Source organism: Haliaeetus leucocephalus, unplaced genomic scaffold, assembly GCF_000737465.1.
Source record: "Haliaeetus leucocephalus isolate CR32 unplaced genomic scaffold, Haliaeetus_leucocephalus-4.0 Scaffold702, whole genome shotgun sequence".
NCBI classification, from domain to species: Eukaryota; Metazoa; Chordata; class Aves; order Accipitriformes; family Accipitridae; genus Haliaeetus; species Haliaeetus leucocephalus.
The window spans coordinates 5,549,598-5,561,652 of NW_010973138.1; the positions used below are offsets into that span (position 1 = coordinate 5,549,598).

General features: G+C 45.4%; 1 protein-coding gene across 1 annotated transcript; it reads right to left on the reverse strand.

The window, feature by feature from the left end:
* Nucleotides 1-1,560: 1,560 nt before the first annotated feature.
* Nucleotides 1,561-1,938, reverse strand: KCNE2 (potassium voltage-gated channel, Isk-related family, member 2). The gene has a single exon (XM_010580369.1). The coding sequence runs from the start codon at nt 1,936-1,938 to the stop codon at nt 1,561-1,563; it is 378 nt and encodes a 125-aa protein (XP_010578671.1).
* Between the last annotated feature and the right edge of the window lie 10,117 nt (nt 1,939-12,055).

Consider the following 12,055-nt stretch of genomic DNA (forward strand, 5'->3'; position numbering starts at 1 on the left):
CGCTCGGTGCAGCACAATATCTGCGCTCCTCCCGCCAGCAGGCCCTGAGAGCGAGGAAAGTCCCGCAGCCTGCGTGTGGAGCACACCCGTGGCAGGAGCAGGGGGGCTGGCAGGCACCCACAGGCCACCCGGGGAGGTGGGGGGAAAGAGGGCATGCTGGGGGGGAGAGGCTCACCAGAAGGCTGGGCTGGGACCTGACAAGCCTTCCCCTGTGCTCACGGACCGAGATTATTCTAAGGCTTATTACTATGCCAGCAAAAGGCACATCTGGAGCATGACAGCAGCTGCTGTGCCAAGTCTTAAGACCAGTCTCCAGAAGAAGCCCTTTTCTTTTTCATTTCTTTTTAACATGAGCAAAACAAAATTGTTGGAAATGCAGCGCCAGACATGGCTGAAGTGTTTCAGCCAAAACTTTCTGAAAACAAACAGCAAGCCCACATGACAGACAGCCAGCATGGGAACTTTTAGCTTAAGCGATTTAAGTCTGGCAACATGAATAGGAGCTAAACCCAGAGTCTTACAAAGTGAAGCACGTTTTAATACTAGAAGTATCACCAGTTCTGCTTCTAATTATTCCCTTAGAGCCAGCGTTGTGATACTTCAGCAGCACAGGAGAAGACAAACCATCCCGAAAACCCATTTCCCAGCCAGTGGAAACCAGTACCCAACATGGGAATCCCTTAGGAAGCACGGCAATGGGGCAGCCTTGATAGCTGGGTATAGAAATCCCTCCTCCGAAAGCCAGAAGGCAGGATCTCAGTGGTTCACACTGAGCCCTGGCTGGTGGGATGTAACCAGCCCCTCCATCACCCAGCTTGCATCACAGGTAGACAGATTGCTCTGGAGAACCAAGGAGCAGCAGAAGAGGCAGCTTGGCCAGCTATGGACTTGAGGAAAGATGATGAACCTCTGGAAACTGCCCTAGACAACCAGGACATGCACCTAGATGAGACTGCTAGTTTAGCAGCTCTTCTGCTATAAAACAGGCCTTGTCAGAAGGCCATGAGTCAATCTTTACTGCTAACGAATAATGAAATCAAAATGGGAGCCAGATCATTAAAAAAATAGTTTGGAATGAATGTGTGTAGGTATAGGTTACCTCCTATGATTCATAACATAACACATTGTTCAGTCAATAGGTGGAGATTTTGATATTTTACTGTACATTTTAAAGTTATTTTTAAGATGGGCTTAAGTCATACAGTTTGGATCTAAATTAGTGCTTTTGACCACTAACCCACAGTTACTCTGAGGTGGGAACATCCAGATCTGCATCTGGATTTAAAAAATGCTAAAAAAAATCAAGTTATTAATTCTCTTGGTTTTATTTTCCTGAAGAACAGAGTATCAAAGCAAAGCACAATCATGCATTTTTCTTGGGTGTTCTCCAAGCAGCTGTGCCAAAGTCCTTATGGGAAACAGTAAAGTTGATTTCCTCAGCACTCTGTTCCGCATTGACCTGTCTGTTAATTTAATAAACAATTTCACAGCTATTTGTAATTCCGGTGAGTTCCCTGCACGTGGCTTTATGATTTCCTCATTGCTGATGTTTCCAAAAAGTCAGGGTGATCCAGGGCTTGTTTTGTCCCTTGCACCCAAGTTTTCGTGGATCACGCACTTGAGGTCTTCTCGATTCAGAACCTGGCTCTTATACTTCTCGCCCCAGTCCTCAACGATGTACTGATGATATGGGTCATTGGAGTGCTCTCGCCTCTTTGATTTCACAGTACTCACCAAGATCGCCACAATAATGAAGGAGAACATCCCAATCATCACCATCAAATAAAGGATAACATAGTCCAAGTTTTCAGCAGCAACTGTGGCTTGCAATTTATCTGCCGCTTCCGTCATGTTTTTCCTCCAGCCATTCATGTAAGTGAGAAAGGTTTCCTTGAAAATATTTTCCACCGCCCAAGTGAAGTTTCGCATTTCAGCCATCCTTGCAAGTTAGGGCTACTAAAGACAACATGATACTTATTTTAATCAAATATCTATACTAAAACAGTTACATTGGTTTCTTTTGTCCGCATAATGCCAATTAACTAAGAACATCTACCACCTGCCACTTGAAAGCGCAGTACCAGTTTCAGATTAGCTGAGAATCCCCACTTCTGAGTGGTTCAATATGTTCAGAGACCCAAGGAGGTCTTACTCGTCTCCTCACTCAGTTCACTTTCGGTCTGTGGGAAGCCTTGGTGAAGATCAGTGGGCATGGGCCCCCATGACCCACATTACAGGGGTTGAGGCACACTGGCTTCCCTACTGAGGCAAAACACCAAGTGAAGAAGCATTTAGCCCAGGAGAAGACAAAGTACGTATCGGATCCTGTAAGGGCTGGCACAGTGCCGTTCCAGGCAGCTGCCCAGCATCTCTCAGGGAGGGGTGTGACCTTCCCCCTTCCCTGTTTTGTCTCAGACATTACATCTGGTGTGAAGGCTGGTTACCCATGCAAGCGCAAATGAGTCCGTGGGAGCATAATAGCCAGACAGCTAACTCCTAAATGGTAGCCTGATAGACAGGGGAGGGACAAGAAGACACAGCCCCCATATCTGGAATAGCCTCATTGGTCATTAGGACCACCACCCCAAAGGGGCAGGGACGCTGAATAGTGCTGCAAAGCCACATCTGTCCTGACCCTCTCCCAGCTATCCCAAAGCTTGCCACAGTCAGACCCAGCTGCTCCTTAGAAAACCATAATCAGGTCTCCATCCTACAGGAGACGTCCCCCTCCACCACACTCCTGCACCAGGGCCTGTCTGGAGCTGTTGTTTTCAATGGTCTTTCTCTAAGGCTGGATTGCAGTGTTGCTAGTGTTGCTAGCAGAGGGGCAAAGGGTGGGAGAGTGACCCTGCTGAGGCTCCCAGGCTGTTAACCCTTGAACAGAGCAATGGGGTGGGGGGACAGATGAGGGAAGAGATACCTGCTCAGCAACTGATTACTCGTCAGTCCGAATAGCCCCCTGATCCAGTCACTCAGTGCTGATCCATCTGGTCCTGCTTGAACTGAGCTAGGTCTGGGGCAGAAACTATCACATACTGACTCCAGTGAAGGAGTTCTCAAGAAGCTCTGAGAAAAGCCGCTGTCCTTTTCTGCCTTTCCCACAGAGGAAGGTGTGACTGGATTGCAGCCTGCTAGCTTGCAAAAAGCAAAGGGTGTGGTACAGCATTTCAGACTGATGCTCCTGTATGACACCTGTCCTTAAATGCTTCAGGCCAACCAAGCCGTACAACATATGGCAAAGCTTCCAAAAAAAGTCGACTCGATCTCAGTGCAGTCTTCAAGCAGTGATGAGCTTATTGCAGCCTATGGTAAGAGACAGTGAATTTTCATCACTAATAAGAAATTGCACTGTCTTTTGAACTGGAGTTCAGTAATCTACCTTCCTCCGTTTGTTGGACTAGCCTTGCAATATCAGTGTGCACAGAACAGGCACGCACACATGGAAGGACGCAGGTACACGTGCATGTAGGTCTCTGCAATTATACACTCACACATGCTCCAACATAGGGGATAAACGTAATCTAATGAAAGTAAGCAATCTGTAAGCAAATCCAAATATGAACTGCCTTGAAACTTTTTTGTGTGTAAAATCTCTCTGCTTTTTCTTTGATTCAGAACAAAAATTACTATGCTTTTTCAATAGGAAATAAAGAATTACCAACAGAAACTTACCTTTCCTGTGCCCTTCTCTAAAGAAATTCACGATAACACTCAGGATTTTAAAACTCCACTGGATAATATGACGATACTCCAGAAAGGAGCAGAGATATCTTAAACTTTAAGTAGCCTCCAGCCTGCAGAAGGCTATAAGCAATTGTCTGTTAAATAAGTGCCTTGTACTGCATGCTTTATGTTTATATTAAATGCTAAATCTAATCTCACCTGGAAAGTCAAATATTGGCTGACAGCTTACATCAGTCATCCTGTCAGATGCTGCGTACTATTCTTTATGCTTATTACTGCAATTTCATATATTGTAAATGAGCACTGCTGTGCTTTCCTAGGGGTAAATATTGATGCAGCTCGATCTTTGTTGACCCAGACAAAAGAAGAGTAAAGATGAGCTCTGCAAAATAATGATGATGATGATGATGATGATAACAATAACAACAACAATAACAACAACAACAACTTCCCTTGGCTGATATGGGCACGAGAGACTGAGCACTGAGCAGGCAATGTGAAAGGCCTGCCAGCCTGTCAGGCTGCTTAGCGCCCACAGTTCTCCTTTCCTTTTCTTCCACCAGAATCATGCTTGTTAGTGACCAACCCCCCTGGGAAGCCCGTACTGTGAGAAGCAGGTCCTCATATACAGCCAGGACCAGCCTCTCTGAGCTCTGCTCTGTGTGTACCTCACTTGTGATCTGGAGCAGGAAAAGACAAAAACTTACAAAAAAAAAAAAAAGCAGAATTAATTCATGTTGATTTTATTTCTAGCAAATAGCACATGCTGACACCTAACTGGAAGGCTCTGACTCACACCTTAGAAAATAGCAGTGTACTCAGTGAAATGAGACAACTTCAGTTTCAGTCAGCAGCGGTTCCTGGCTATGATGGGAACATCCAAGGGAGGGGAATCAAGGTGGGATTGTGGAGCAAAGTGCTCCGCAAGCACATGGGCTGGGAGAGACTTTCTGTAAAAAATATTTTCATTGTACAGGTAGTGCTGCCTAAGCAATTTGCAGAGAAAGCAATTTCTCAGGTAGCTCTGCTTTGAGGAAGATAAAGCAAACATGGACTACCACTGAATCAACAGCGCACATCAGAAGAAGGGAGATACACTCTTGGTATGGAAAAGTGTTAATCCCTGAGGAAGCCCTGCTAGTGTCGTGCTGCTGACATTGTCATGGTTACTGCTATCATTTCTTCTGGATAATTTTCTGTGCCTGAACACCTCCCAGCACGGGGGCGAGCTGCTGGCAGCATTTTCTCCCTGCTCCCCTGCTTCTCTCTGGCAGTGTTCCATGTGCCCTTGGCTCGGCCCCTCAAAGTTGAGGTACCTGGCAAGCTGCTTCTGTTTGCTTTGATGAAACCTGTAAGCCAGAGGCACCGTGGCAAGTCCAGCCTCCTGCACAGGGCAGGCAGAGACATGCCCTGGTTGGTCCTGGCTGGAAAAATCACCTAGAGCCACCAGCATACTGTTAGAGGAACTCCCAAATAGAGGGCTATGAGTCTGGCTATGGAAATAAGAGAGGATCCATAGCCCTGGAAGTTCCCAAGCAGAGTAGCTTGCGAACTGCTGCCCTGGACTGCCAATAACCAGGTGAAAGGACTTATCCCTCCTTCAACCACCATCTTCTACCATCTGTTCCTCGCCAGTCCTGTTTGGCTAATACTTGCAGGCACACACTCGCGCACGCACACAGGCATACCTACATATATAAAAGATGCATATGTTGTCAAGCAGACATGAAATTTAACTGCCAACTCTGTTCTCAACAAAACCAGAAGAGTCCTTGAATAATCCTGTTCTGCTGCATGTCCCCCTGAAGGTCACATTTGCTTAGGGCTTGCTTAGTCTTTATAGCAAAGAGGTGATCAAGGACAGACAGCATGGAACTGGTTAAAAGGAAGGAGGGGCAACCAAATATCTTGGGCAGAAAAGGTGACTGCCTTAATATTAGTCTCCCAAATGGAGACTAATATTAAGCAAAATGCTCCTGATCTCAATGGAAAGAGGTAGGAACGGCTGGTTGAGCCTCCTCTCTGTACCCCAAGAATGGCTAGGTCATGGCAATCAGGAAGAGCCTCTGGTGACTGGAAAAAGGCAAACGTCATGCTCATCCTTGAGAAGGGCAATGAAGGCCAAGGGAGCTGAAGGATGATCAGCCACACTTTAAACCATGTGACAATTAAGGGACAAATCCTTCTGGAAGCCATTATCAGGCATGTGAAGATCAAAAGGTGATTGGAAACAGCCAGCATAGATTGACCAAGGGCAAATTGTGCCTCATCAAGCTAATTGCTTTCTATTGCGAGTTGACGGGAGGTCTGTTTCAATGGATGAGGCAGAGTGGTAGTGGTGGTTTACTTTGCTTTAGCAAGGTTTCATCATGGTCTCTCATAATATCCTTGTAGCCAGATTGGAGAGATATGGACCAGATGTGTGGACTCCAGAACTAGCTGGACCACTGTCATGGGCAAGATAGAGTAAATGACAACCCGCAGCAGATCTGGATGCTGGGCTTTATGTAAGAACCTAGGAGATCAGTGCTTTCACGCCCATCTGCCAGCTCGATTGCAGCAACTGACCATTCACTGTTGAGGCAGTGCTGTGGCAACATCTGCTCTTGCCTCTCAGGTGTTGTAGAGCAGGTGGGTCCATCCCATGACAGGGTGTTGTCATCATCAGGAGGTACACCACATATAAACATGCACAGTATTTAACAATTAGTATAAATAACATTACAATTGGATGTATTTTTGCATGTAGCAGCCATGTGGTCTTGAAGGCACCATTTGAGGAAAACATGTTCCTTTTAGATGTACAGTAGGCTCAGAACTGAATGATATTTGATTGTTCACAGCCTTCATGATTGATAACCCTTCTGTGACTGTGTAGCAGTGTATTCATTTGTAGACTATTTTACAAATCCTTTGTTAGTCTTACTGGTGAGACAGTGAAGAAGGTAGCAGACATACTGAACATCTTGTGATTAAACCCAGATCTCATAAGAGGGTTTATGTGAGTTTATTAGCAATACATCTCTCCCAACATTTTGCAATATCTATTGTAAACGCATAAAAGGATACTCATAAATAAACACAAACATGCATACACATAACATACATAGATCAGTATCTCTAGGACTGGAATAGGGTGCTCAATTTTCTGTGTTTCCTGTAGAAGATAAGATTAACAGAAGATTGTTATTAATGATGATCTTTGTTCTCCAGACATTTCCCTTCACAGGAGCTTCCAGTATACTGGGTCACTTTTCCCCAATCCTCCATCAGTTGTTTCCCCATATTCTCTACAATAAACAGACAAACTTTACACTTTATTTTAAATCAGCAGCTGATACATTTATACACAGCTTTTGCCATCTTCTTTTTCCTTCTGTTTTTTTTTAAAGTAAGGAAATTAACTATACATAATTCATGAATTATAGAGTTCATTACTTAGGATCATGAATTTTATAGGTTTAATTCTTAGAAACAAAAGAATATAGCTGTTAAGTGTGGTTATTGGAGAGGTATGAGTATCCTCTCATATGTACCTATGTAATTTTCCTTAGGTATTTCTTCTGTTCTGGTTAAATCAGAAGATTGTACTATTCACTGTGCCTTTCAGACCTCAAACCTTTGTATACGCAGACTTAACCCACAATCTTCTCAGCCTTTAACTACTGATATGCTATACTGCTAACTACTGATACTTAGAGTGCTGATAGCATTTAATTAATTTCCCCAATGCTTTAAACTTTTTACCTTCTTGATAACCCTCCTAGATTCCTTCTGATATTTACACATTTTCTTAAAAGAACATTAGTGAAATCGACAGTTCTGTCCCTGGGTCTGGCTGCTGCTTTTCAAACTGTTGTCTGTCAGTCGGTCACCCTGTAAAACAAAAAGACCACTAGGCCACTAGGTTTTTATAGTTTGGCTTTAACTGTGACTGCTGAAACCTTTCCTCTTAAGATTACTCAAGATTACATCTATTAGTTAAGTTTGAACTGTTTCTTTATGTTGATTTTTCTTTATAATCCAATTTTTACTACATCTTGGGACATTTTCCAGCTCCCTCTGGTTTCTCATAAAGGTGTTGGTAATTAAAGATGCTGCCTCTCTATTTTTTGTTTTGCAGCTGTGCTTCTAGGTCTTTTACCTGTTTCTTGCATTCTCATGCCTAGCCTCTGCAGCAGGTCAGCATGTGTAAGCGACCACCTTTCCAGGAGCTTTGACTTCCACCTCTCGAACATTTAACTCTTCTGCCTTTGTTTGCCATTCCTCTAAGCAAATCATTATGGTTTCATTTTCTTTCTGTATTCACCCCATGCATGATGGATGTTATTTTCCTTCCCAGGGCAAGGGAGTTGTTAGGATTTGTACATCATTTCCTCCCAAGGGTATGGTTTTCAGCACAACTGGGAGTTTTGATGTCATGGCTTGTACAGGTTGGGTTTTCTTTTTAAGTGAGGAAATCCTTTTGCAGTTGTTTATTTCTTATGTAACTGTTCTTCCATCTTTCCGGGAGCAGTGTTCAGAGGTTTCATCTTTAGCCTATTTTCTGGGGCCTTTGTCTGTTCAGTGGTAAATACGTTTGCCGTATAGGGTTCAATGGTTGGGGTATTCTGTTTTTCTGAGAGACCGTGAGACTTAATTATGTGTTATACAGTTTGATCACCTATTATAACACTTTGGGTACGTTTGTAAAAGTATTAACCCCCATCCTTTCACATAGGACCTGGCATGGGTGTCAGACGAGAGGAAGAGCTGATCTGCTGAAAGGTTGGCTGCTGTTCAGAGGGATCTTGACAGGCTGTCCCCAAAATGTTCATAGCTGGTGCAAACCTATCTCTAAATATTAGAATAACTCCATGTCTGAAGATCGCTCCCTCATCACATCAGAGACCCACATCAGGATGCACTATCCTTAATACCTTATATAGAAACAATGAAAAGAGTGCAGACAGTGGAGAGGGACACCTGGAATGGTCCTTTGTGGTTAAATAAAAATATGTTTAACAAAGCAACATTTTCCAGTCATTACAGAAGCGAGAGGAAAAGCATTCAGAAGGAAAGTGAATTTTAACCATATTTTCTTATGCAGTACAAGTGTAAGCAAGATTGTGAAGGAAAACCCTTTCTGTCTATGAGAAAAGAGTCTATCTCATCGGTATGCATTCAACAGTGAGGGACTCCAGCCTAAACATTTTCTCAACCCTGAATGTGTGAAAAAAACAAGCAGGCAGAACAAGTCAGGTCCCAAACTCTGACTGTGTCTGGTGCTGGGACTGCACTGCAACTGAGACACCAGCACCTGCCACCCTGCCAAGAAATGCACTGCTCCCCTCAGCCCAAGCTGCAGGGATGGAGAAATCGTGGCCAGGTGGAGACAGCAATCATTCAGCTTTGTTGCTATGGTTTTATGTGTTGCTGTTGCAAAAGCTTTAGAGAATAAATAAGGGTGTTGCCTGCACATAGCATTTAAATGAAAAATCAAACACCATATTTGATTTCACCATGTCCAATGCTTAGCTTCTGGTGACTTAAGGAAATTCTCTCCTCAGCCCCTTTGAGATCACCCTTCTGAAAGCAAGACAGAAAATAAACACCTTTCCAAACAATGACCACAGGGACGGCTTTTGCTGGGGACAGATAGCTCTGAGGGAAACGTTGTCCAGCACGCTGCAGGTAAAGGGCATCCCCACATCAGCCCTGGAGAACATGAGCTGCTGAGTGACCTCCATTGCCAGCAGAGGCAATGGGGGTGGTGCCTGCATGCCCAGCTGATAAACTGTGCCACAGCTGGCGGCACTTTGCCCCCCTGTCTGCTAACACCAGGGTAGGACTAACAAGGGCTACCTGTTACAGCCGCGTGCCCATTAACACCTCAGCGTGTGCCTGTGCACCAGCCGATCACCTCTCATGTGGAAGCCCCATCCTCACTGCAGCCCAGGCAGCCAAAGGGCTCCTGAAAGGCAGATCCGGCTGTCAGCTCCCAGCCTCACATCTTCGCACTGCCACAGCCTGAAGACAGCGTCCTTCTGGCTGGGAAGATAAGATATGGCACCCTGAATGCATGTATGTGTGTCCCTCAGAGAAGAAAAGAAACCTGAAGTGCCCACACAAGTGCCCTCCTAAATATTGGGTGGATTTTCACCATACTTCCAGCTGTAATTAAAATATTGTTGCCTGCAGCTTGACTGCAGTGCACCACCTGCAGTTATCTGAAGGCAAGGTCCTGCTCAAGGCCAGTGTCATGAAAGGCAAAGTTAACGGTAATAACTGACAGCAGAAATTTTGTTCCTAACAGATTAAGCTGAATCTGTCCTTTGGTTGGGAAGCTGCAGGTCAGTTGCTTGCTGGGTTGTAGATAGGAACCACAAAGCTCTGCAGACACGCGCACACACCCCTCCCGCATGCACAAGGACATTTGGAACCACCCAACATCGCTGCCCTCTGCTCCTCACCCACACTCCGCAGGCCCTTACGGAGGAATACGATCAGTAGCTCAGCCGGAGCAGTTAAAGAGTTGGAGAGAGAGTAGTAAAGAGTTGGATGGGGAGTATAAATGTCAGCCAGGGCAGCGCACCCAGCAAGGTACTGGCTGTGCGCACCTGCCCTCCACTTTCATGGAGTATCTCTGAAAACCACAGGTCATTTGCCATCAGTGGTTTGAACTAGCACCAATGGTGGTATGGAGGTATCACTGTCCCTCATGCCCCCAACCTAGCCTGGGATCTGGGCCCTCTGCTCTGATCCTTATACACTTGACAGCTACACTCCTGGTCCTGGAAATAAAACTGCATTATGATCCATCAGCCTCAAATGGGTTTTTTTGCCCTGGCATTTGCTCTGATAAACACTATGTGTGTAGCTAAAAACTGACTAAAGAAGTGTGTGCTGTGCACTTCAATTAACAGACAGAATAAGAACTTCTGAGACATTAAGGGTAGTGACTGCTGCTCTCACATAGGAATGCTTGCCCTGTGCAGAGAGCCAGCACACCCTAAGACTTAGATATCATCTATACCTGCACCTCAGTTTGACTTCCAGTGATGTCCACAGCTGAACATGATGACAGATGAACATTTCTTCGTTCTGTGTGTGTTGGCTCTTTAGGTGCCTGGGCTGGGGAAATGAAACAGCTCTTTACATCTTCTCTCCACTTCCCCACAAGGCATCCAGAGGCAGGCAAGCAAGACCCTAGGTGGTGCAAGAGGGCCAAAGGTATGTGCTTTGGCCTCAAGCTGACCTGAGGTTTTGTTTGGAATTGCACTGGGTAGCAGTTCACAGACATTGCAGAACAGATGTACAGTGGTAGCAGGCATCATGCCACACCTGCTCTCTAGCAAAAAGCCATTTCTCGCAAGCAAATTCACGGGACCCTGGGGTCTCCTTAAGAGTGAGCTGCTAGTATTGAGGAGTTTCTGGGGAATGGAAACTGGGAGAGGCACTTTTGCTGAAACCCCATTTTATTGCAAAGTCCTGTCCTCATAAAGCAGAGGGAAGGGAGAGTAGTAGTTACAGCAACAGGCCATGGGTTTGGCAGGAGATCATTGCACTGACAGAGGTCACTGATTGCAACAGCTTCTCTGGGCAGGGGCAGCTCACAGTTTCTGGCAGGGCTGAATGCCCACAGTAACACTGGTGGCTTCAAGTCTTGTTCCTTCTCCTTTCATATCCTAACCACAGAGGGTGGCCTCTAAGCTGGATCCAAATCCTGACTAAGTCTCTGAGTCTTTACAAAAACACCTTATCCCCTTCTTTCTTCACACAGTGCACTACTAAGCTGTGGACCTTCTTGCCACCGCTCACTGTAGGTGCAAGTAGCTGGCAAGCACTCAAAAGTGATTAGATTGATTCAGAGAAGAAAAATCTGTCAAGAGTGTTTGAGTAAAAAGACATCATGCCCTGTCACAGCGCAGACTGCTGAGGATTATTCTGGGGAAGCGTGACTACATGCTTGCCCCACTTCTATGTTCTTTATTAGGCTTCCAAGTTTGTCCATTCACTTGACTGATTTCTTCACGTAACAAAAACCTCCTCACCCTGTCTGGTAAAGGGGAGGGAGAGGCAGGAAAGACGATGGTGGGAAAAGAAAAAAAGCATGTAAGAATCAACCTGTCCAGTCAACAACAGAGAAAATAAAGGGAAGGATGTAAAGGTCACCAGGATGCTCACATCAAACCTTCCCCTCTGGGGGCAAGGGTGCCATGACTTGATGGAGCTTCAAGATGGGACGAGGTAAATAAAAAGGGGAGGGCAGGGGAGCAGCCAGAGCCTTTCTAGGAGGCTCTGCAGGGGTCAGAAGAGAGATTACAACCTGCCACTCTCAGGGGGCTTGTATGCCAGGGCATCCCTCTTGCCACGGAAGGCTAGACGGACT